Source organism: Phaethon aethereus (genome assembly GCF_964289735.1).
Source record: "Phaethon aethereus genome assembly, chromosome: 2".
NCBI classification, from domain to species: Eukaryota; Metazoa; Chordata; class Aves; order Phaethontiformes; family Phaethontidae; genus Phaethon; species Phaethon aethereus.
The window spans coordinates 39,159,186-39,186,648 of record NC_138582.1 but is presented as its reverse complement, the minus strand read 5'-3'; the positions used below and the strand labels follow the sequence as shown (position 1 = coordinate 39,186,648).

Sequence of the window (27,463 nt, the reverse complement as noted above, 5' to 3'; positions counted from 1 at the left end):
CTAAGTTGGTCAATTTAAAACTGTAAGATCAAATTAGTTGGACTGCAAATAATAGAAAACTAGAATTTCAATATTTATTTGAAAACAACTTTAATCAACTCTATTCTCAACTATGTAATAAGATTATTACATATATGGTGATAGTTTAATTAAAGAAATTTTACCAAGTTTGAATTCACAGTAGTAAAGCCATATAAACATGATGGAATAAAAAATGCCCCAAAAACCAATCTCTCCCTCAAAGAGATAAAACTTCAAGTAGACCATGCTGAATACATTTTCCCCCCGAAGGGGTTATTAGAATATGTTTCTAAATAAATAGCCAAAACTTGTTTCTTTTCTTGATATTTGCTTTCTATTAGCTTCAAGCAGTGTCAAAAAAACCCTCAATTCTTGCCTTCTCAGCTGAACTAAGGAAGTATTAACAGACTTCTGAAAAAACTAAAATAATTAAGTCTAAGGAGCCCAAACAACAGAACTGGAGAAACATACAGACATTTTCAACTCAAGGTCCCTTGCATTCAGACAATGATGATCCAGAGATGATCTCTGTGGACAACTTCTGCCAATCCAGTATGTCTAAGAAAAACCAGCAAGTTTATGTAAAAATACATACTGCAAATTTAGCACTTACTCTTATCTAAACATCCAAACCCCTGACAGGTCTTCCACAAAGATGAGGATTTGCTAAGAAACGAACAGTGTCAAGCACACACACTGCATAGAAATTTTCTCCAGGCTTCTAGCTGACCACTCTTCCTCTGACAGGGCCTCTGCCTTACTCACTACTTCCAAACTGTGAACTACTCCAGTTTCAGTATGTTTTCCTGTGCTGAAGATGTATGGAGTAACTAGCAAATGTAGATTATAGTATTTTCCTCTCCCATTTCTTCACATTGTAACAGTGTAATCAACTTTCAGTAACTTTTGTCTATCTTCAACATTAATCCATACGTATGTAAACAGCAAACAGACAAAAAATGAAAACTTCATAAAGCGCCCCACTGGGATCTCAAATTGCCAAAGAATTGTTCAATTTTGTCCAATACTGTTATTCCCCTGGATTATCAAATCAGGTTGACCTGCCTAAAATTCGTAATAGTGTATAGAAATTCATTACAGGAAAACAGTATTGAAATTTAGGTAGCCTGCACAAAAAAAAACATTCACTGTGAAAGCTGAAATGGTTCCTTAAATGGAATTCCCAAGATACACATTATACCACTGTGTCTTCCTGTAAACCCTATAAACAGGTTTCTTCATCATATCTTCTAGGCTGCACAGAGATCTATCCTCCCTTCCCTCAAATCCTCCTGAGCACAGTGACTGTAAGACGGACAAAAAAACCTATTTGTGGGAGTCCAAGAAGAGGCTGATAGCAGCACCGGGCCTTTCAGGGTGCAGCTTTTGTTCTTTGTTTTAATCCAGGAAGCTAACCTAAAGAGAAACTGGATTGGAAGAAATACAGACACAGGCACAAGCACATGTAGCATCAAAGTGTGAATTTCACCTGTGTACAGTCTCCCACTGCAGAAAGAGTGTTTCTTTCCCCTCAAAATTACTGAGTCCAGACTTTAGCATATACTCCCACTTATAGTTTATTTACACATATGCTCTTATGACTGCTGTTATTTACTGGGGTCAATTAACCCTTCTACTTAGTCTCCTCTATCTGCACAATTATAGCTCACGCAGCTATAGGACACGGACAGAAAAGAGCAAAGCTCCATGCAGATTTTAAAGTCCCTGCTGTGGTCTTCACATAGCATTTACATAACAGCAAGTAATTCTTGTACAGACAAAACAGCCTTAAGGGTATATTTGAACACTTCCACTTGCTTTCCATTCCAATGTATTATGCTGCTGCAACTTCATAGTTATACCTTCATATCTGTAAACAAGGAAGCACAGACTAATCACATTATTTAAGCAGCATTCCAAACAAACAGCAGTTATATTTGAGTCTGGCAACTCTTGATTAAATTCTGTATAGATCTCCCTAGTTGTGCTCTAGAAAACCCTGAAACCCTCTAATCAACTGAAATATTAAGTTGTATCATTAGCTTAGAAAAACACAGAGTAGCAACCTTTGAAGCGTGTAGAGAAGTATTTATGTATACGTACACATGAAGTAAAAAACCAAAAGCAATGAATACAAACTTTGTACAGGCGAGGTGCTTCAACTTTCGATGACATTAATCCTCTGAAAAGAATGATAATATAAGAAAGGAACATTACATGTTGTTACTTCCCGTGCCGTATTTTCTGATACGTTAAAGGTTTGCAGCAAATCCTATTGAAGTATTTCTCTACCTTTATTATCTGCAATTCAAAAGACAATAATTATATGTCTGATGGTTCTCATTGGGCTTTTTATCTGTGAAGCAATCTTCTCACTTATTCTTAATTTTATTGTTAGACAGTCATTCATACAGAGCTACAGCTTCCCCACACCCCTGCTCACAATAGAATACTATTGGGGAATATGCAATGCTGGTGTAAATTCAGAAACCTGAAGGTACCACCTGTTTGCACTCAGCCTTACTACCTGCTCCTTCAGCTCATTAGGTATGACATCTTCAAACAGAGAATCACTGACATATCTACTCAGTAGAAACTACTCTAGTGGCCTCATTCTGCTTAAAATTAATTCAGAATCATTCAGTCCAATGGGGTTTTATGACTACATTTTCTGTAATTATCTTCCTCCCTGCTAAACCGAGTCAAGACTACTGTCAAATTGCTTCACTGACTACTTGGGAAGAAGAGGAGGGGTGACACACATATAGATCACACATTGCCAAGGATAAATGAATTGTAGTCATTATTAATAACACTTATATTCTAACATGTGGCTGAAAAGCTCGTTTTCTGCAGTAGTAAATCCCTCTGCTTCCCCTCAATATTATATGGGTCTCCATCCTTTACTAAATCTACAGAAAGCTTTCAGCAGTATCCAAACTTGTGTCTTCTCTCCTTAAAGAAGTTTTTTATATTTAGATCAAAGAATGGAAATAGACTTTTTATTTACATCTTTAAACACAGTTACAAGAAAAGGATAGCCATGTACATCTATTTTGATCAAGCAGGGCATATCTTTCAAATACTTTGTTCCAGCCTTTTTTGATACCTTCTCCCACTACCCCTGTATATTGGTCTCAGGCTCAGAACTCATGGCACAAGTTGCTGAAAAAGTGCATTAATATACAAGCAATTTTGTTGCTTACCAAGTACATAGCCACCTGACCAGAATACAGAAAGAATCTTGCCTAGAGGTACAGTTTTCCAATATGCTTTAATCTAACCCAGCTGAGGGTAACCACCGAAAAAAGTGGTTCTTCTTATTCCACACGTCTCTTCATGCTTATTTGCATACACAATCACTGCCAAGGTACAAAGTATAACTAACTAGCTTGGTAATTTTAGTCTTCATTTGGTCAGCGAGCTTTTCCAACTCACTGTAGAGCTGCATGATCAGGCGTTGCCACACCTCATGTGTATCACATTTTGAGAAGGAAGAGCTAGGAACAGAACTGCCCACTGCAGTGGATGCCCCCAGGTGCACTGTAACAAATATACCGCAAAACCATATGAAGTTTACCCACTATGTTTCATCAGCATTAGTATTTTCTGTAATGGAGTAAGTTTTACAACAACAATATTTCTTTATCAGGTAAGGGCTGGGGGGATGCCTGCAGCTGTATAGTCCTCTTCATATTCACAATGTATATAGTGTTTTCTCACGCTTTATCTCATGTCTTATGTTAAAATTTTTGTGTAAATTCTGATCCTAGAGACTACAACTCCAGCACACAAACAGAATAGCTATCCAAGTAGAGAGGCAGGTAGCACAACATTTTGAAAACGGCATAAACTAAATTCACTCAGGTATTTTTTGCTGCGTAAAGCAAGCAGCATAATGTATATATCCCTATGCAAACAGAAGAGTCAGCTACTACTCAGACCAAAGAAAAACTTCTCAGAAAGAAAAATGTAGAATGATGTTCAATGTGTTAAACGGCACAAATCTTTTTTGATACTTAATATCCTTTTCCTCCTGCCTGCATTACCTATATCATGCCAGTACAACTGCCTGTTCACGCCTGCTATAAAACGGCAGAGGGACCTTACCAGCTGAAACATAACACTAGATTAATAAAGTGAAAGTTTAAAACTTCAACTTAAAGTTTAAAACACTTTTATAAAAATACGGATCAGTTCCTTCATCTGGTTTTACCATGTGGCTACGGGTAGGATGGGGAAGAAAAGAAATACTTTAGCCAAGATTAGTGCTACTGCTAGGGAAATATGGGGTGTTAATTATAACAGACTAGAATAACAGAAAAAACAGAAGATTAAATTCAACGTGGAAACAGGAAAATGTGTGTCGAGGGACGTCATTTATTTCTTTAGTAAAGAATACGGGAGGACAAAACACTGCAGAGAAACAACCAAATTATGACAGACCCCTAGAAGAGTCTGATCAAAGGATATACTACAATTATTCAGATCAGAATAACTGTAATTCACAGAATAAGCAATTTTACCAACCACGTGTAATGATATACAGTATACAGATCAGTATGCAAAAGGTTGTTACCAACTGTCTCATGAAAATACCAACATACTAGACTAAGTAAAGCATTGCAAGTCTTTGGAAACAAAAAAGCAGCAACTTTCTGCCTCAATAGTTGATTTTTCAAATATTCTTGCCAAGACTCAGAACTGACATCTAAGGAACCCATAACAAGGTAAAAGAAACTAATAACCAATCTTAAATTCCACAAAACAGGTATTATAAATCAGTGTAATTCTTTAGAGAATTGAGACTTTTTACACCTCCTCTGTCATTGCAACCCAACATTACAAAGCACTCTATATGTGTGAATTTCCTTGAAGTACCTGTAACTCCAGTAGAAACAGTCAGGAATCTACTCATTGAATTCCATTTCAAATTTAAGTGGGTGGGAAGTAAGCCTTGAGGGATGGTAGAATTTAATGGTTTGAAATAATATGCATCTTCTCCGTTTTCTCTAGAATGTTTCGTGCAAGATAAATGGACTTCCCCTCCACTCCCCTTGTTTACCAGATTCAACTGACACATTAGTTTCTCAGAATATAGAAAGAGAGAGTGAAAAATCAGGGACAGAAATTCTCAGTAGGATGTGTTGAGGAGAGACTCAGTACATCCAGTCCTCCTCTCCATCAGTTTTCTCAAAGAGTCATTAGTTCATTTGAGTGAGTATTTACTTCAGTCAGCAGAATTGTAGCTTGTACTGCACGCAGGAGCAGAACTGCACACACTCTCTAAGCACAGTGGGTTTATGGCTTCCTGAAAGCCACAAGGAAACCAGTAGCTCTGTTGAAGATTGTGAAACGTGTTTGCCTAGTTCTAGAGACGATGAATCACCAATAACTCTTAATTTGCCACAGAAGCTTGATATGTTGTCCTCTGGAATTAAGAGAAGTCAAAAGTAGCCTCAGTTCTTCTGATGCAACCTTTAAGAAATTAACCTGGACCTAGGTCTTTATATTTTTCCCTTTGAGCACTGAATACAATATAGCTATTTCAGATTCATAGTAGCAAGTAGAAATTTAAGACTTCGAGCTTGTGGTAATACACATGTTGCCTCTTCATGTCAAGCTCAGCCTCCTCACACACCCCCAACAGAGTAGGGTAGTTAGTCTCCCAGTTAGGTGAGGTTAGTCTCACTCATTTTTAAGATCAGAAACTGAAGCACAACCCTGCTTGGAAAAGTGAGAGTTTCTGCTAAAATACAAAGATGACAGAAATAAAGATTGCAGACACACAATTACATTTGAAATAGGGAAAGCATTTTCAATCAAGTCATTTCCATCTGTCTGAAAAACATATCTGAAATTAAATATGCCCAGAACAAAATCCTGTAATTTGTAACTCATCTGAAAGGACACAATGAGCTTCTTTATGAACATTATCTTTAAGTCTGACCTTTAAGTTCAAAGTAGTCAAACACGAGCAGCCCAACTCAAAAAACCAAAGACCTGATAGTAAGAAATTATCTCACCCCTCTGCAATAACAATTGCTGGATTCTTCCACCACATCCATCCCTGTAAGAAAGAAATTTCTGCACAGTCTGATGTGCCGCTCCCTATTTATTACCTTTGGTAATATCTAAACAGCGAACAGGCTGTCCAGAGAAGTGGCAGAGTGTGCTCTGCTGGAATTAACTCACAACTACTGCTTGACAGGGCTCTCAACCTAATCTAAGGCCCTGCTTTCAACAGATGATCTCCACAGGTCCCATTCAATCTAGACTTCTCTATGACTTAACTTCATACATTTCCAAAAGACTTCTGTTACACAAGAACATCTCTTCAGCATTCGCTTGCAGTCAATGTGATAAATGAAAGGCTTAACAGAAACAAGTCTCTCAGGTATCTGAGTGACTCTTAAAATTTAATTAACATCTTTAATTGTTTGTATTGACAACTGGAAAAGCATCCCAAACATTCAATAGAACCTACATTTAGAAACACAAAATGTTGCATTCAAGGTAGGATTTAGTTTGATATTAAAACGTTTAAACCTGCATGTTTTCATGCATGCTATCTGCCTAACCTCTTGTAAGTGCAAGCCCGTCAAGAGCTGAGGAAGCTGTGCAGCAGACCAGCCAGGAGGTGTGCTTCAGGACTTGCCCACACATTCTCCAAAGCCAGCAGAGAGCTGATCAATACAATCAGTGGAACACAAGAGATTTGATGCACATGAAGCCCCTAACCTTAGGCATCTTACCCTTTAACGGAGTCCTGTTTCAAGAGTTTATACTCCCATGACAGAATCAACAACCTAGTAACAGAAGAACGAGTGACATATAACATGAATTTAAGTCACAAAGCCAGTTTCTCAATTTTTTCTCAGCACCAATACTCTCATATTTTAACAGTTGTAAACATAAAGCACTGTTTTACATAAATTTTTACAGAAACTCAAACAAAGAAAAAATGACTACTATATTTTCACTTGGCTTATTTATGAATCAAATTTTTATGCCCTAATCAAATATGAATTGGAAAGTCAAGCTACAGCATATTTTGCAGCAGTTCAGCTCTCCTTGTTACACAAGCATTCTGTTCTTCCTACTTCAGATACAACACAGCTTTTTACACCTACATGCAAAGTTTAATTACAGAATTAGTGTATCTTCAGTTCATGATGCCATTCCCAGAAAACCAGTATTTTCATCATAATTTCATGTCATAAGACAGGGATTTGCATTCAGTAGCTCTAGTCCATTTAGTTAAGAAAACAAATTTTTTTCCTTTGTAGTTAAACATGCATTTTAACACATAACCCCCCCCCCAAGACAATTTAGCATCAACATTTTTGAACTTTTGCACTATTCAGCTCAAAAGCTATTCCACCACAGACTGCAGACATAATGGAACTAAATGAAAATAAACTTCAAACAAGCAGCATGAAGGCAACTTATTAAGCTTCACAGATAATAAATGTCTCATGAAATACATAAGCAGATCAGTGTCCAAAGATGCAAACAAAAATGGAGCATCTGTATCCCAGATTTTTAAATAAAGTTCATGTAAACTTTGAGAACTAAGGAACAAAATCAGAAATCAAACAGAAATCAAAAACACCAGACTAGACTGGACAAAGAGATGCAAGAATGAAGATTATTTCTTAAACCCTTGATATCTAGCCTGTATTTTGCTTCCATGAATGGCCAACAGAATATGCTTAAGTAAATGCGGATTATAAAAGCAGGGCAAGACTGCTGCAATAGTCCCCTCCTACCAGCATCTAGCCACCTGTGGCTTATACTCTTCCTGCACAAAGACTGTTTCTGCAGGTTTGACAACCCTTGCTAAACTTTCATTTAATCACTTTTTAAGCCATTTAAACTTTTGGGATCAATGCAATTACAACCTGCAGGAAAGAACATTTTTTTGCTTTACTTTAAATAAGACTAGCTCCTTACAGGATCTCTGGATCTGCATTACGAAAAATTACAATCAAGTATTCTCCATGTCTATGCCATTTACAATCTTACAAACCTCCGTTACCATCCATCTTCCTCCTTTTCTTCCCCTCCAGGGAGCAAGCGGCATAGTATTCTTGATCTCTTCTGGAAGATACTCTGTATTTTCAATCTTCACTGTTGACTTTCTATGCATCATTTCTAAATCTACTGTCTCTTTGGGAGACAGCATAGAGCAGAACTACACATTGAAGTGGTGTAACAACTTTTTTTTTCCCGCTATTGTTTTCTTATTTGTCTTTTTGACAAAGAAATCAGTATTTTCATTGAATCATTCACAGCAATTCCAATTTTTCTCCCTCCCCATGGTAAGTCTTACTTAGAGCCCCTGTTTGTGCATGCACAATTTAGACCTGTTTCATCCTCCACTTCCCCCTTTACGCCCATATGGATTAGTTTGCATTTATCAACGCTTAACTTCTGCCATTTTATCGACAAGTGGGTTAGTATAGCACAATTGTGGGCTTTTTAACAGGTTGTTTTTCACTCAAATATTTTCTTTTGCCAACCTTTGTCACCTCACAATTCACTCCAAAACAGTATGAACCTCTACAGAACTGTAATATCTCTCAGTAGGGAAAACAGAACGTTTACTCCTTGACAACTCAGTACCTGCAAGAACCTTGGGTGAGCAACCTGGTTGAAGTTTACTGTAAAATTGGATTACCACACACTTACCTACACACTCATCGACTCTGCCTTACAGATTTGTGATGGTAAGTTTCCTCTATGCAAAGCCTGCGCCTTTTCTTCCTCACCACAGCGCACACACACATCCATTCTGTTCTCTACCAGCTTCATTCTTTGCTACAGTTCAGACTTGCCAGTCTGAAATTCTTGAGATTTCTTCATCTCTTATATCCTTGACACTTGTTCTTTTAAAACAAAAACAAACAAAATGACCAACACTACTCACATTTAGTATCTCCCATTCCTCTGTTAGAAAGCAACGAAATTTTAATATTACATACTTTATTAAACAGTTCAGCAATTTCCAGTGAGAGGCCCTTTAAAAACTCTTAAACCTAACAAGTTAATATGAACTTTGGTTTAAATTTCAAATCGGGAATTTTTTTCTGACTCATTCCTTGTAATTCCACTATAGGAAGCTTCCCCAGCTTCCATATATAATAAGGCAAATCATGTATTTTGGTCTCCTTCAATACCTTTATATTCCCCAAATGCTTCTGAAATACTACAGAATCATAGAATACCAGGTTGGGAGGGACCTCAAGGACCATCTGATCCAACCTTTCTTGGCAAAAGCAGAGTCTAGACAAGATAGCCCAGCACTCTGTCCAGGCAAATCTTAAGTGTCCAACACCGAGGAATCTACCACTTCCCTGGGGAGATTATTTCAATGGCTGCTTTTTTCAGAATGAGAACACTTTCCTCTTATGCCCAATTGGAATCTCTCCAGGAGTAACTTGTACTCATTACGCCTCCTCTTCTCCAGGTGACTCCTTGTAAAAAGGGAGTCTCCATCTTCTTTGTAGCCACCCTTTAAATATTGGAACACAGTGATAAGGTCTCCCCTAAGCCTTCTTTTCTCAGGAGTGAACAAGTCCAGTTCTCTCAGCCTTTCCTCATATGGCAGGCTTCCCAGTCCTTTGATCACCTTTGTGGCCCTTCTCTGGACTCTCTCCAGCCTGTCCACATCTTTATCATCTACAAGCCATACAGATATGGGTGTGTTTGCTTCTCTGCTATTTGTTCGTACGGATTTTATCACTGGCTTTTCATAAGCTTTTATCAATAGCTGGTACACACCTGCTCTGTTAACAAAACACATGACAAAGAATCACCAGATGAGCTCTAAGCATTTTGCTCCCTTCAAAGTGTCCTCAATCCTGTATTACTCTTTTCAAAATAAAAAAATATGTGCTTTAATGAGTCTTTTTTGTGACTACTACAAAGCTGAATTTGAACATATTTTAGCGTATGCTTGAGCATGTAATGATGAGAATGCCCACTATTACAGACCAGCTCTTCGGGTGCTACATCATAAAACAAACTCATGGGTAGTGCTTGAGAAGGACTCAAGAGCTGCTCACATCTTAATTGAATGTTACATGTCAATGCAGTTGATTTATTTACCTAACATGACTAAGCTTTCTGTAAAGTACAGCGAGGTAAACATTCATACCTATGTAATAAATGCTATGAAATTAAAGACTTTTCCACAGATTATCGGTCCTCATTCCTGGCCTGTTAAGATAGCATCCTCATTTTAAAACCACTGATATTGCAGCTGACCATTTTTAAAGACTTCTGGCATTCATACATATGCACGCATACATTTGGTTTTGCATAGCTGCATACTGATGAAACTATTTCTTGAGACTTCTCTGTTATTTTCTACTATGTTCTACTTGCTCATTTGCTTGGTTGGTGACAACTGAAGACTGAAATACATGTTTTAGTAATGCTTCGTGATTTTTCTGGCAAGAACAGGCTGCTGCTGCAGAACAAGACTGCCATTATGTTTCTCAGTCCTGTTTCTGGATCATTTGGCAGTACGAACAAAAGCTACAAGTCCACTTTCCACACAGCCCACCTCTTCAGTAATACTTTGTCATGTTATGCAATCCTTCAAACATTCTTACTTTTTTCTTAAAAGTTTTTTTTTTCCCAGAAGTAAGCACACATGCATAGCAATGATGATGCATTCTTATTCTATACTTTTTAAAGTATAACCAGCTACTACAAACTACTATTACATATATCAAAGTCACTTAAGTTTCACAGTTTAGTCAAGGTTAGAAAAGCAATTACACCGCTGCTGTTCCCTTCATGGACACAAGCATACAATGTATTAAATAGGTGTGATACGACTTATAGAATAAAATAAATCCTGGCATATAATGATAATTCTAAGCCAGGCATGTGAGCATATTTATATCAAAGTAGGTGTTTATTTTGACTGCTAGACTTATTTTTTTTAAATAAAATATAGAGTTAAAACTGATCAAACTATGTGTGTAGTAACCCTTCCCACATCCTGCAAAAAGGGAATCTTCATGCTTTTTGATTATCATCCTGATGACAGGGGCAATCATTTGCTACAAAATTTTTAATGCCTTCAAGAAGGTTTCATATACCTTTCTGTTAAGCAGTCAGTACTGTGAATTGTCAAAGACTAGATAACCAAGGACAGTAAGCTCTTGTGCAGTGTGAAGTTCTAAGAACAGCTAGAATAAAATGAAAAGATCCCTTTGTAATATGAGGAAATCTACATTTTATTTTTAACCTCCATCCTTGCTGTAGATATCTGACTGCAATTATTTTTTTGTCCTTTTGGAAATGAGTAGTTTAAAAGGTAATTTAGAAGTTGGAAATTACTAAGCTTTCTTTCAGACTTAAATACAAGATCCTTATAAGCTCATTATACTTTGAGAAATGGACAAAAAAAAAATATTCCCATTAAGCAGCCTGCTCACTACAGTTACTTCAAAAGCAATCTGCAAGTAGGGATGACAAAACAAGCAGCAAAACACATGACACTGCAAGACTCTTACCCATTTCAAGCACTAAAATTTTAAAGGTCACATGCAAGTCTATACATGAATTATACTACTGGAAACCGCTTAATTAAAAAAGCATTGTACCACTTCCTTCTTGCCATAGCTCTGAATCATAAGAAAATCATAATCTTTCCCACATACAAGAAGATAGCCAGGAGACTACAATTTAATGATTGTCTATAAAATTCATCAAGCTACATTTGACACAGAAAAAAACCCAACTGAGTAACAAAAAAAGTACGGACTTCAGTTTATTTTCATGTCTACGGTATGCCCCCCAAAAAGGTTACAACCGTATTAACTTTGTAATTTTCACTCAAAATAAAATTTGCATTTGTAAGGAAAGCGTAAACTTTAAATCAGAAGTCCTAAGATCTTTCAAATGAAGCTTTCAAAGTGATCACACTGTATTAAAGTCCTGATTCCTTCATTAGATTCTTGTATAGGAAGCAGCTCAGACTAAGATTTTTGAACAAACAGAAGAAGTAAGAATATGAGCATTACAGTACTGTGAAAGTTCCAGTGTGGCTGCCTTCAGCACAGCACATATGCATTAGAATATTAATACCATGAAACCTTTATTTTCCATCTCCTATCTTTTCTTTACATCCAAAAGAATTATTTTTGAAACTTCAGACTGCTTAAAGACAACTACTTATATGACAAGTAATCTTTCTTTCCTCAGATGCTGATCAGGAGGCAAGTGGAAGACTACTTAAAAAGGTCACCACTACACAGTATTGTTAACTCCATCCATGTTGCACACTGTGTTACAAGAAAGTGCTTTTTTTTTACTGTTGCTTACCAAAGCTGTGAAGAACAAGACAATTAAGGTATTCAGTTCAGTATTTACTGGATCCACATCCATAACATCATGAAAAAGCATACTGGCATTGACTACAGAAATGGTTTATATATATACACATATACATACACACATACATTTTTTATTTAACAGTAATTACTTACACTTTATACTGCACTAAGATTGTGCCCTTCCTACTTGTTCTTTAAGAGCATTTTAGGACACGTGATTATATAAATGCTGTTAGAAACAACAACAGTCAAAGAACTTTCAAAATCACCTTCTCTGTTATAAAAGGATACTTGGTCTTTGTAACTATTTGTTATTATCAAAATAATGGAAGTTTCTTCATATTTCAGAAGCCAGCACATAACTCCGTGGCTATTTCTAGGCAATCTGTGATCATATGCAAACACCTTCCACCACCAGCTAGTGCTCACCAGGCATCTGTTAAGATTACGTTTGATCTGTGCTAGTCAAGGCTTGCTTTATTATTATTACTCATTTTATTTAAGTCATTGGTATGTAAAACTATTTCAGCCATTTCTACCTCTACGGAGGTAGAAAACTTTTACATAAGTTAATTATGAATCATTAGTGCATGTACCATCACAGGTACAAGGTGTATACAAAAATAAACCTTTAAAATCACAAATATCCTTTAAGTTTTATAGATATTGGCAATAAACAGTAGAAGAATCTCTAACTTTGTTTTAAAAGGTCCTCAAAATTACACTTTATTGTTATTTAAAGAAGAAATTTAAAACCCTTCCTTTCCTTGTGAGAGTATTTCACCCTGACTGAGCCCTCCTTCTGGTCCAGTTTCAGAGAGCAGCTTTGGGCAGGAGGGAAGGGGGATTTTGGGTTTGGAGGGGGAGGCAGGGGACGTTATTAAAGTGAACTCCTACACAGAAGCATGAAAGAAACAATCACCCAAAGGGTAGAGGTAAGAAACATCTTAGTGCCATGCCACCTGCCTCATGTTCATCACTTGGAAGGCCTCGAGAAAAACCAAGCAGACAGCCAGCAGCTTCTGCTTTCATGCTTCCGCTTTTCACCTCGAAAAAGAGGCGATCAAGCAAAGAATAGCCCAAGTGCTGCTCTTCCTTCAGTGTAAAAGACAGCGTTAATAATTTGAATGCAGTATTTTGTTTTGAGCTTTACAATAAAATGTAAGTCTCGGGGATGTATGTTAAACTTAGCTCCTCCTCCTTTCTGCATCTAAGACACAACCCTAAAACTCCTCCAAACATCCCTTTAGAGACAATTTTAAAGAAGAAAACTGCTTCTCTCTACAGCAAAATTTCTAAGCATTCTAGATCTATTTATATGCATAACTATGCACACACGATCACACAAAATAAGTGTCATGTCTTAAATCACAAGTGGAAGACATCCAAGTGTCTCATTTCACTGCAGGTGAAGAAAATTTTAATCGTACTTCTCAGACACTTAGGCAGTCTTTATCCAGCTTTCAAACTTTTATGCAAATGCAGTTGTCCTATTCCAGCAATTTTACTTACAGCAGTTATAAAGCTCTGTTTCCATTTCAGGATAATGAAGACAGAGGTTAATTTATTCCCATCCACTTCCCCGTACACTGCACAAGATTCAGTGCAGCATTCTTGCAGATGTCACAGTCCATTAGCCAAATGAAGCAAGCAGAGTTAAGACTCTGCATTTTACAGCTTTCCTGAGTTGCAGAAAAAAATCTGTGAGTTTATGCCAGCAGCTGCACTCTCGGTCCATGCAATAGCACCACTCAGACCTTTATACACACAGTTACAACCTGCAAGGTTGCTTGCCAGGCACGCACAGCTGTGTTAGTTTCACAGACAACAGAAACACACCTTTGCAAAAAACATCTTCATTTGAAAGGGCATTCTCATTACTTTATGTTTATTACCTGCATTAAAAGTATACTGTTGTGCACAAGTATGTGTTAATTTGCAGCACAGTTTTAAAATTAAAATATGATGGGAAGGTACCAAAGAAATCAAACCAGTGCCACACTATTTATATTGAATTTGCAGATTTTAAACTTTGTAAGTGTACCTTGTACTATTCAACTGGACAGCTGAGCTCTGTAGTATAAAATATTATTTAACATCTTTGGTAAACCCCAACATTTTTATCTCCATTTGAAAGTCTGAAAATATCTTCTCCCCAGTTTCTCTCAAACTGCAAAGTTGCGCATTGCAATGCTGAAGCATGTTGGTCACTCAAACATTCCTGACAACTAACTGCAATGAAAACTGGCGCTCAAGAGTCCTACGCTGACGCCAAGTAAAAACACAGAGCAGTAAAACACCCCTGTATCCAGTACTGACTAAAGTCTCGACATGAAATATTTACAAACCTAATTATACTTTTATCTCTAAATGAAAAGAAGTAACATTACAAAACCCGTTAAGATTATTAGAACAGCAAGTGCTAAAGACAGTGAGTGCAGAATTTGTATAATTAATGGATCATCTTTTTTAAACGTATCTCCCTCTGTGTTTAAGAGCAGACACAAAAGAGGGCTTGATTAAACCCAGTTACGTCAAGGGTTGGATATATTCAATTATCTTAATAAATCTTAATTTTTTTCTGACACAAGAAATACAGGAAATGAAAAAAGATTGAAGAGCACTGGACAGCAGACATTATCCATTTGAATAAAAACAAGTATTAAACAGTGTAAGATCAATAACCATGTAATCACATACCACATTAGCATAAATTATTCTGATACACATACAGGGGGGAGGGGGAACAAAACATTCTGAATGGAAATCAACAGTTAAAAAAAAAGCCCACAGCAATCATGCCTTAGATGTCTTAATAAAAGACTCTATTGCTTTTGGTAAAATTTAGTTATGCTGTTAAAAGTGTGTATTCAATTCCAAAAAAAAAAGCTGGGATAAAAGACAAAAAAACCCAACCACCCAAGCATGACAAAACAGCTAGTTAGATAATACAATTAGAATGAAACTGGTTCAGCAGAAAAATTAAATAATACTAGAACAGAAGAACAACAGCATACCTGCAAAAAACAGAATCTGAGCCGGTGAAACAGGCAGCCATGCAAGTTTATCAAATTAGACAGAGGCCACTTTGGTCAAGTGTAAATCTTTTCAGGGTTGGGTTTGTCTTTTTATTTTAAAATCTACCAGAGGTGCTACTGAGAATTTTTTCTTTGCTCAAGCTCGCAAAAATCACAGGAGGAAAAAAAAAAAGATTAAAACAACTGAGCAGAAACATAGTTTAGGAATCTAATCAAACAGAATCACAGAATCATTAAGGTTGGAAAAGACCTTTAAGATCATCAAGTCCAACCGTCAACCCAACACCACCATGCCCACTAAACCATGTCCTGAAGTGCCACGTCCACAGATTTTTTTGAAGACTTCCAGGGATGGTGACTCCACCACCTCCCTGGGCAGCCTGTTCCAATGCCTGACCACTCTCCCAGTAAAGAATTTTTTCCCAATATCTAGTCTAAACCTCCCCTGGCACAACTTGAGGCCATTTCCTCTGGTCCTATCACTAGTTACTTGGGAGAAGAGACCAACACCCACCTCACCACAACCTCCTTCCAGGTAGTTGTAGAGAGCGATAAGGTCTCCCCTCAGTCTCCTCTTCTCCATAACAACCCCAGTTCCCTCAGCTGCTCCTCATAAGACTTGTGCTCCAGACCCCTCACCAGCTTCGTTGCCCTTCTCTGGACACACTCCAGCACCTCAGTATCCTTCTTGTAGAGAGGGGCCCAAAACTGAACACAGTATTCAAGGTGCGGCCTCACCAGTGCCGAGTACAGGGGCACAATCACTTCCCTACTCCTGTTGGCCACACTAGTTCTGATACAGTAAAATGCTGCAACCAAATGCATTGCTGCTTTGGGATCTTTCACTAGCACGAGTACCTTTGATCACAGTTTACAGAAAAGCTACAAGTAGCCACTTCAGAGAATAAAAACCATCAGAATGCAGCAATGATCACTCAGTTCAGGAAATTTTTGCAATTTGTCACTTCTGAAGCAGCAAAAAAAAAAACCAAAAACAGTAGGCAGGTAACCAAGGTGGAATAAGTTAAATTCCCTCCCAAAATGAAAGCTCCATTTGTTATTTTTGGGTTTCACACACACAAACAGCATTTCCACAAGACACTAAATACACAAGCTTCTTGGTATAATGTTTAAAAGTACAAGCATAGTTTCACTTACAATTACCATAAAATCAACTATGACTTTTTTATTAAAGGAGAGGAATTTCCAAAATAGAATCATCCTTTTTGCAGTTCGAGGAAGCATCCAGTGTGACTGCCTATTACAAACTCCCGGAAAGTACAGCCATGAGATGCAAGACATGTCTTACAGCAGAAATCTAAGACATCTCTGCAGCAACTTTTACTTGAATTAAAGTCATACAAAGATTTGCAACATCAGAGAATAAAACCAACCTATTGTTTTCCTACCCATGTCTAAACAGATGCAACAGACTTAACCCTGATTCTTGCACTATTTTTTTCATTCTCTAATTCATATGGCTCTCCAAGCATGTCTCACTGATAACAAAACCACACACGGTTGAAACGAGGGGTAACATTACTCTGAAAGTTGTATCAGGTACAGAGTTAGTACAACCTCCACATTCCCTACCCAAGCTTCAAAGCTGCACTTGACTCCAGCATCATACTAAGAGTTCAGATTCCTCAAGACTTCAAGTTCTTTTGAGAGCTCCTGCTTCCCAGCTAAAACCTCATCATCTACTAAGACATCCACACTGAAAACTAAGATGTAAAGCTTCACATTAGAGAAAAATAACAAACAAAATCAAACCCAGAAATCCCCAAAGAAACCCAAGCAAAGTCCCCAAATACTAAGCAGAATACCTAAAACCTAAGACCATGGATACAGTGGAAAGAAGCAACATGAAAACTGTGTGAAAAAATAACAAAACTTGTCAATATTTATCAATTCAAATGAAATTTTACCAAGCCTCTTCCACACTGGTAGTTTGGCAGTTTTTACTTCTAATCACGTAAAATTAAGAACTGAAGAACACAGGAGTTACAGTAGACTAAAATGTAGGGAAAATGCCTTATAATGTATCCCAAAAACTTAAATTGTTAGAGGGCTTAATTTTTTTTTTTTATATCTTTCTCAAGTCCTTGCTGACTGTCTTTTTTTTTCTCACTCACATCATGTATCAGCTCCACTACCTTGCCTCAGATCAACATTAGGCAAATACACTAATAATTACCTAGGTCATTGTACTCATCCTTGTAACAATGTTGGCACAATACCACACGTCTTCCAGTCCTTTGGAATTTTCTCAGTGTCCTAAGATTGATTAGAAATCAGCAAGGGAGTTTTGCCAGGTATTTCAAACTCCTGGGACTTGACAGAGCTATTTTTAGCAGCTCTTTTACATTTACACTCAAAATGGGAAGTATCATATAGCAACTATCATCTACCTTATCCCTCAAAACAGATATTTTTATTTAACACTCCCCTGCACTCCATTAAGATATCTGTAAAATATATATATGCTGGGGTTTTTTTGTTCTGGTTTTGCTTTTTTTTTAATTTTAAGTTCTGACACTACGTGTTTTTTCTAGAAACAAAACACACCAGCTACCATTTGTTCAACTGTCCTTGTACAATATTCTCTTTCTATAAAATCTCACAGAAGCATTTTATGTTTTCCCTGGTTGTTCGGAGACTTTTTGTACATGTGTGATTTTTCTTAAAGGGTTGGTTTGCCTAACAGTAACCTATAGTTTCTTCTATTATTTACTCATGGAAAGGACACAGTAATAACTGCCAACTATGCACAGAATACTTCTTGGTCTGTATCCATCTGACTAGCACAGCTAGATCACGTATTTTTGGCTTTCAGACACACACAATAGTGTTCTGCCTCCTCTAACAGATAAAACTATCAAGCTTCTTACTCAGTTCTGTCTACTTCCTTGATATCTCCCTCCTCCCTTAAAATCTGCACAAGTCACTTCAGCTTCTGATGCTCCACTGACAGTAGCTGTCCTTCCCAGCAAAAATATTTTCTCCCAGCAAACCACCAATTTACACATCACACAGGAAAGCTCTCTGGCTTGATGCAGAAAACATGAAACTCCCTTCCCCCTGCCCAGTTGAGTCATCGATCTACTGCTGGCTGTTGCAGAACTGAATGACAGTCGTGTACAAGTTTGCTGGTCTTGCTTCCCAGGCTCCTGGCAGCATTTGTTTACTTTAAAGCACCAACTAAAGCTGACAGGCAGGTATCCCAAAAGAAGACACGGATTTCTCCTCTAGCTCTTTGTGAGTCCATGATTTCAGCTAGGAGTTTTGTCAAGAAAAGGAAAGAAAGACTGACTAGAACACCACTGGCTGATGCTTCCCTCCCTCTGAATACCCATGCCAACAATCCTCCCTGACAACTAAACAAGTTAGTATATTTAACAACATATTATCAAAACACTAGCTCAATATCAATTACTCTCTGAAAGACTCCAGAAAAGGTCTGGAGTGTACATCTGATGTCAATGGTCAAGATAATTTTTTTTCAATTGTATATGAAGAAGCAACACAAGAATGGATACTGTTGTCATCCTGGGGGAAAAAAAAAAAATCAAACAGTGCTTAACTGGGAGGCAAGAACCAAGAGAGAAAAAGACGACAACTACAGTAATAATATTTTTTTGCACCCTTTTCCAGTATATCAACTAGAACAAAACCCAACAAAACAGTACAGGTATTTCATTCTAAGAATTAGATTGCACTTTGGTCACAAGGCAACAACTTCTCATTTTGAGCTTCAACATTCCAGTTAGTGCTTTAAAATACACAGCAGAACAGAGATACCTAAAGGCTGCCCTGTGTCACAAAGATGTGTTGAAGTCTTTCAAGATTAGATTTTAAAAGATATAGACAATCAATGTTAAAAGTTTCAAAATATCAAAGACTTTAACTGAGGATGTATTTCAGGTTAAAGCCAAAAGTTCCACTTGAAAAAAATACAATTTTTTTCCTTCCAAGACAAAAAGCAAATATTTGATACTCATTCTCCACTAACATTTTTCCAACCCAAATACAATCTACCTTGTTTCCTAGTGTTTTTATGTGCACCAGGTCAACCATACCCTTTTTCAAGGGAGATTAAAGTTGATCAACATTGTCATTCTACACAGCCAAGAACTGACTACATTTAAAACAATAAAAATTCCCACTACACACAATTTCTCTTAAATTAGCCCCATCAATTCAACATAAACAGCACTTGTACACCTCATAGGCAGAAGGCAACCCGGAAAGCAGCTTATGAGGCCAACCAAATCTTAGTGGTACCAAGCCAAGTTTTAAATCTTTGCAAAAGTAGATGAAGTCTTAACCACACTGAAATTCTGCTAGGTAAAGTTCAAGTTTAGCAAAGCAAGCAAGAGGACGGAAGTGCAGCTGCAACCTTTAGGGATTTGGGTTTTTTTTTAAATTTAAATACATCTTGGCTTGTACTAGCAAAAAATCTCTACTTATCCTGCTTGCTTACTTCAAAATAAGTGTTTCAGAAGAACAATTAAAACCGGAAAATAAATTCTGTACGGACAATGGTGACTTGTATATTGTGAAAATAAATGCCTACAGCACATGCAGACAACAGACAATGGTACAGTACCACAACACAGAAAAGACTAAAAATTCTGGGCTTTGGCTTCTAAAAAAGTACAACCAATTTTGATGAAAGATGGAAGGTAGTCTACCGAGACCAGCATTATCCAAAATATAAACAGAAATTTAGCTCATCCAATACTTCTCCAGTAAAATTAATTCCAGAGGAATAACATGATGATGGTCTTCAAAATGCATTTTTAATTGTTCATGCCAGTTTAGGAAGTTTTTTTTCAATGCACCTAGCATTTGCAACGTGTACATGCATTTCTGTATTGACTGTTAATCTAGCTTACTCTGATAATAGAACATTATTATCCATATATGCGAAGGACATGAGAAAATGAAACTAGGAAGGGTAAAAAGAGAGACAGAAAAACGTATGGAGGTGAGGCTTTCCCAGGTCATTTACAAATCTGTGTAGGTAAAGATACAGATGAATCTTCCCACCTCTGGGGTGAGTTCTACTCCAAACGTCACCTGTTTTCAGAAAAACTAAGATTCAATGCTTAATTATATCCTGCTGCTTCATCCTCCTACATATGCATGTAATGGCAGCACAAACTCAACAGAGCCGTACTTTCACATTACACAAGACCTACATCATCCAGCAGGATCTTTGAATGACAGGCTAAACAATCAAAGGAGCACTGAAGAACCTTTTAAAGCTGAGTTTCAGACCTCTTCCATCAGTACTTCCAGAATTCCAAGCAGCACATGCATTCCTCTCTTTAAAGTACATACCACGTACATATTTGTATCATTTTACATTATTTGTGGCTTTGAGTTTTACATAAGAGTTACTTCATTCCTGATTTGCAGTTGAACTAGCAGCCTTCATACAAGCAGGGAATTCTGGTTTGCTCAGCTTGGTCCTTCTATAAACCACCTTTCCAGTGTATTAAAAACTTTACATTCAGCTGAGGATTTTTTTTCCCAAAGACCTTTTATGGACTACGCATAATGCAGTGTGTTTACAGTAAAGTTTCCTAGACTGTAATATGGCTGAAAACCAATACAGAAACAGCAGTGCAGGCAACTGACAGGGAAATGAACCTCTAAATGCAATCCTGCTGTTCAGCTTGCTGCCTCATGCTTTCTGCAAGTGGAAAATTTTAAAGAGAAACTCATTCCTTATATAGATTAAGAGTAGCTGCTATCCACGTGAACACCACAAAGTTCTAAATTAGCTGTATTTCATTAGGTAACTAGAGAAAGAAATGTTACATTTTTTACATAGAGAGAACGTCTTTCAGAAAGGACAACGTTACATGAAAAAATACATTAAACTTGGAGTCAGCTACTCTGTATTGATCCAGAGACAACATGGTAAATCATTAGATACAGCATGCGAGTATCAGGCTTAATTTTGTCCCTGTTAAAATCCAAAGAACATCTATAATTCAAGCTGCAATACTTAACTCACATTTTGCTTTATCTTTGAATAGCCCAGAAAAATGGTAATACTAGAAGGACCTCATCTTAACATCTGTTCAGAGGTCACACTGCCACAGTAACATATACCAGCAATGTTGTGGGGTTTTTCTCCCTCAGAATTCACAAATCAAAAATAGGTGAAGTACAATCTTAATGGAATGCAACAGCACAGGTTTATAAAAAAAATATATAGGTATTAAAAATGACAAAGGGATATTCTTAGATATTCTTAAAATACTGCTTGTCAACCTCAATCTAAAAAGCGCAGTTTTAATTTGTTTGCCTATTACACGGGAGTACTGTATTTCTGGTCATTGCTTGCTTGTTTCTGAAATACTTCAATAGCAGCTCATCTTATATAAACAATGTAAAACAATGTAAATACTGGATTTAGAAAAAATAAAACAAAAACTAAAACTTTTCAAAAAATGAAACAAAAAAAGTGTCTGAATCTTTAAGAACTGATAGTTCTGATAGTGAAGTAGGATATAGTTCTGATAGTGAAGTAGGATATTTACTTTTCTCTGAAAAGCTTTTTATAGTTAGACATGAGCACTACTCTATTCAAGAGTTATATATTGCCACTTTTGAATTAGGAGTCTATCACACACAAAACCTGACAATGGACCATACTTTGTTTACAATCACCAACTGTATTTCATTGTGCCACAATCTAAAAAAACTGATTTCAGTAAGACACTATGGTAAGTAACATAATATCTGATACTTTCAAGTTCATGAAGCCCTTCTGTATACATTAGCTAATACATACAATCTTGTATTTCTTTCTTCCTGCTTCGCTGACTTATATAATTTTCCTATTTAAACCCCAATCAGGCAATCAAATCCACAGGAGAAGGTTTCAATGAAGCTGTAGCATAGGAATCACTGGGTGTGTGCTTGGGGGTCTCCTTGCACAAATCAGGTTTACAAGATAAAAGATGCAGACTGTACAGTCTAGAGGGCTTGCTTTATAATCTGTGTAACACAATGGAGCCGTGCTTGGAGGGATCTGGATGACACATAAGACAGATCAAGCTACTGAAATAAAGTACAGCAGAAACACAAGATTAATACCAGTGTCTAGTTCTATGGATGACATACAGGCTGGCTATAAATTCAGTTTAATAACAAGAAAATATTTGTTTTATTTCTAACTTGAATACACAGTCTAAAGGCAACGGAAAGGACAAAGGGTTATCAGTTTAATCTGATCTGCCTAAATCATAAGGTTATTATTACTAATTCTAGTGATAAATGAGAAAGGTAAGAAAAAACTCTTTCCAATCTATTTGAATTATTAAGAAATAAACAGTTGAACTAGTGCCATTTCTCCCCCTCCGATTGTCAGGATCTTTCACAAAGAAAACAAGAGAAGGATTGTTCTTTTTTTTTTTTAAATGAAAAGTGTGATAAAAAAGCAAATTAATAAAATGACAAAATAACAGCTTGAAATTACTTATATTCGTTTTTAAAACAAGCAAGTTTCAGTTTAATGTTATCTCTTCAAACAAATCCCTTCAAACAGACAGTATTACTGTACAAAATCAAGGTAATCATCTCCAAAACCAGAAGCAATTACACAAGAATGGAAGGGACATAATCCATTTATGTATTATTTAAATAAAGCAGGCCTTTCTCCAGAAGTCTTGCAGTAAATACGTCAATATTTTGCCACATAGGTCCAATCCCTGTCTGTACCAGAATTTTAAAGCTCAAGTTCTGCTTTTCTGCTGCCTGTTACTGAATGCGTACGTTATGCTTTGTACTATCCAGCCCCGGTACTTCAAGACGAGGCAGTGTTGACACAGCTGCACGACAAACTCAACACCCCTCTTCAGCCCGAAGCAGGCAAACACTCCCACATCTTCCGTGGCTGCATCGACTCTGCCATGCATGAAGGAAGCCCCCTTCCCCATCAGCTGCTTCTCCGACGGTAACGGTACGGCTAAGGCTCCCCTCGCACGCCTCCCGGACCATCCTCTCCCTCTCTAGCCCTCCTCCCTAGAGGACAGCGTCCCAGGTCCGCAGGGCCATCAGCTCCAGACGTGGCCTGGTGTCATTGTCTCTCGCTTTCCGCCGGCCCCGCTTCCTCCCCCGTCCCTCCTCCCTTAGCGCTGCCTGTCACCTGCTCCCTCCCCGCCGGCCGTCTGCTTCCAGGTCAGCTCAGCGCAGGTCGGCGCCTCAGTCTCTCTGCCTATTCATCCTGCGAGCGGGGAGAAGGACGAGAGCCCGCCGGCGGCCGCAGCGCCCTCACCGCCACTATCAGCGAGGGGCCGCGCTCGGCCAGGGGCGAAGCGCTCCCCTCAGCCCCGGGGCGCACACACGCTGCCACAGGGCTTCGCAATAAGACAACAACAGGCCTCGGCCTCTCCGCGCACCCACCCCGAGTCTCACACAACTAACCAGATCCTCCACTCGATCCCAAAACCTGTGCCACGGCTCAGCCCGCAGCCCCACCTCCCCAGCCCTTCACCTCCGGGCAGCCCCCTCTGCCTCATCTCCCCAGAGAGGCCTCAAGCCGCCCCTCCCTCCCTTACCCTTCCCTCCCCGCAACGCTAACGCACACCAGGCAATGGAGGAAAGGGGGCCCCGGAGCACACCCCGACCCGCAGCCGCCCCGGTGCGGCCCCCGCCGGCCGCCCCTTCCCGCCCCGGGCTGCGCCTCACCTAGGGCCACCTCGCAGGCTTTGCGCAGCTGGGAGTGATGCGCCTTCTTCACCTCCTTGTCGGCCAGGATCTTCTCCAGGGCCCGGGTCAAGAACATGTTTTTCGTCTTCTTCCCTTCATACATGGGCGCGATCGAGCCGGGAGGGGAGGAGGAGGGGTGGGGAAGGGAAGGGAGAAGGGGGCACCGGCCGCTGCCGCCGGGGGAGGGCTGCGAGGGGCCGGGGCAGACGGCGAGGCCCGGCCGCGGCAGGCGCGGGGGAAGGGCTCCCTCAGAGGGAGGGCGCCGGCGTCCCGACGCCCGCTCGGAGGCTCCCCCCGAGAGGAGGCTGGGGTGGGCCCGTGCGGCGGCGACAGCCAACCCCCGCGGCTGAGGGAGGACGAAGCCTTCTCCTTCCTGCTCCTCCCCGCCCCCCTCGCCGCGTGTGTGTGCGCGGACGGCGCACGCGACGCGTTCAGTCCCCGAGCCGCCCCCGGCCCGCACCCGCTTCCATTAACAGCGGCGGCAGCAGCGGCGGTCGCGGCGGCAGCAACAACCTGCCCTCGCCATGTTGGAAGGAAACGACGTCAGGGCCGCAGCCGCACGGCTGCGGAGCGGGAGGAAGCGGTGGCCAGAGGGAAGCGGGCGGGCGGGGAGGGCGCTCGCCTCCTGCCCGCCCTGCGGGCGCGCTACAGGTGGAGTAGAGCCGCGGGAGGCAGCGGATAGGGAGGTATGGAGATGGCTGCTGCTACCTGGGAGCTAGCTGAGGAGGAGGAGGGGCAGGGCTTCCCTTCCGGGCCACCAGTGCTAGGAGGGGGAGGAAGGCTCCTCCGGGAAGCGCCACCTGCTCCTGAGGGGGGGCTCCCGCGGAGAGGAGCGGCCGTCCCTCCCCCAGCCGCTGCCTCCCCTGACGAGAAGCCCCCGGGGCGGAGCGAGCGGAGAGCAGTGCTCCGCCGCCCCGTCCACCTTCCCGGGGAATCGGCGCGGCGCCCGTCCCAGGGGCGCTCCCTCGGCGTCCGGCGGGGCCTTTGTAGCCGCCTGCCCTCGCCCTGCCTTCATTCGGTCTTGCCCTGCCTGCCCGCCGCTCGCGGGGCGGTGGGTGAGCGCTTCGCCTCTGTGTTTGCATGGTGCCTTTTCTGCCGGGGTGTCCTTTCCCTACCGCCTTCATCCTCTGCCTTTAAAATAGCCCACATTTCTTCCCCATTGTACATGCAGTAGGAGTACAAAGCATAAAAAATCAATAAATTGCACCTTCGCTTATAGCTAAACAGTGACTTTTGTGTTCTGTTATTTTATTAAGTTGTTAAAAATTTTTGTAAATTTTTTTTTTGCTTGTGTTCTTTGGCCTTTTTCCCTCTCACAGTATGGAGGGGTGATTTCCTCATGCTTGGTTCAGGGGCAAGAAGAGCTCTGAGCGACTCTGACTAACTGGTAAGCAGCAAAAATGTAATAGGGCAAGTTTTTGCACGCAGAGGTGGTACACCAGTGTTTAGAAGTAGAATATGGAGCTAACTGAAGCCTCGTCTGTTATAGAAAATTTTTACTTTAAACAAAAAAATATTAAAAGTTAATCCAGAAATGAAAGGACTGAATTCTTAGATGTACCTTTCAGGCAAAGCGGGACAAGGCTACAGCATCAGCATGCAGAAAGCAGAGGCGGTTGTGGAAACTGGCGGCCATCTCTGACCTTGGAGAACACAGGAAGGAGGTTTTCCCTTGCTAACTTTTCCTGTCTGTTCTCTATTCCTCTGATCCTGCTGCATCAGTCAGGACAACAGCCTTACAAATTTAATCCTGATCCCTTCCTCATGGAGAATTGGAGAGAGCGGGCCCAGGCTATGACGCCACCATGCATAAGGCATTGCAAGCAGCCTTGTGTTCTTGACAGAATAGTTTATTTGGGCACCTACTAATGTAGCTGCATTAGTAAAGGTATAGTTGTCCCGGCCCCCTAATGAAGAGGCAGCTAATGCTGCCCAGAATCGCTTTAACTAGTTTCCCAAATGAAAAATTATTTGTGCCAAAATGGCTTGTTACCTTGTAGGTATCTATATTTAGACTTTGTAAGGAATACCCTGGCATGGGGAATTCCGCTAAAGCTATAGGTGAATGCCAGGCCTGACTGCTAGAGCAAAACACTTATTTTGCTGAAATGACCTGATGTGCACCAGGGGCTTTTTCTAGTCACTGTCAGAACCTGCAGGCTATTTTGTTACCCAGTTGATAAACAATACTGAAAATATTAAGAGGGTGCACCTGATTTTAGCCTTATAACAGCTTTGTGAGAGAGCTAGAAATCACATGACCAAGCACATTGATTCCTGAACAAAAAACCCCACAAGTTTTTTTTAATGACCATATTCAGATTGGGTTGGTTTATTCAAAAGACTGCATCTTCAGCAGCACAATTACTAAGCAAAATTGAATTACTTCTAGTAATTTATTTAGGGAAAAACCTTTTGCCTGTTGGCTAAAGCTCAGGGTTTTTTATACACAGCTGCAAGTTCAGAAATTCTAATCTCAAAATGACTTTGGTCTTTCAAAGCTGCCTGCTAGTGACCACATGGCAAGAGTAAGAATTTCCACAGAGTTCTTGCTGGTAGCTTTGCACAAATCACCTGAGTCCAAATTTCCTTAGCCAAGTCAGAGCCTGCAAGTGTTATTTAGCAAATGAAGTTTGCTATTGATTTTCACAGTCCATTTGGCAGAAATAGACTTGCAATATCATGAAGACAATGGGTATCTGTATGTAAAGAGCACCGCAGTTATCTGTTTTGTTCATATTAATATCTATTTTCATACGCTGTGCACAGGATGATTTTACATGTAAAATATGTTTTAGCTGAGTGTATAGAATTGCTGCTGGAAGAAAAGACCTGTCAAAAACACACTCAGTTCCATGTCTTTCATTCCTGTTCTATTAAACTTCTTGTTTTGGTTCGGTTTGTTGTTTTTTTTTTTTTTATGTTGTTTAAATCTTTAGTATCTGTTCTCAGGTGCAAACAACTGCTGCTCTGTTCACTCAGTTTATAGCTTGGCACAGCTGGTACTCTACATGCTAGTCACAAGGCAACCGCTGCCTAAACCCCGCAACAGTGTAGAGCCTGTATGTTACCAGGGGACTGCTTCTGAAATTGCACAGGAAGATCTTATTGTAAATCATCTGTCCAGCAGGTTGACATCCAGTTTCCTTCCAAGAGCTGAGCCAATAAGGATGGAAATCACAGGGGAACTATGATATAAGTATTGGAGATGAAAAGACAGTCCAGTGCCCTCACTTTGGGCCAAGATATGAATGGTCATCAGCTTGTGTGCTGGCTCCCAGTGCTTTGAATAGAGCCAGTTGTTATATGACACCTTTA

General features: G+C 39.7%; 1 protein-coding gene across 6 annotated transcripts in view; it reads right to left on the bottom strand.

The window, feature by feature from the left end:
- Positions 1-24,248, bottom strand: part of ARFGEF1 (ARF guanine nucleotide exchange factor 1) — a gene marked incomplete at both ends in the record, with an annotated part of 97,584 nt that extends 73,336 nt beyond the window's left edge. For all 6 annotated transcript variants that reach the window (XM_081996340.1, XM_081996342.1, XM_081996341.1 and 3 more), the window contains one exon: positions 24,125-24,248. In XM_081996340.1, the coding sequence (XP_081852466.1) occupies positions 24,125-24,248 (124 nt within the window). The remainder of the gene's footprint in view (positions 1-24,124) is intronic.
- Between the last annotated feature and the right edge of the window lie 3,215 nt (positions 24,249-27,463).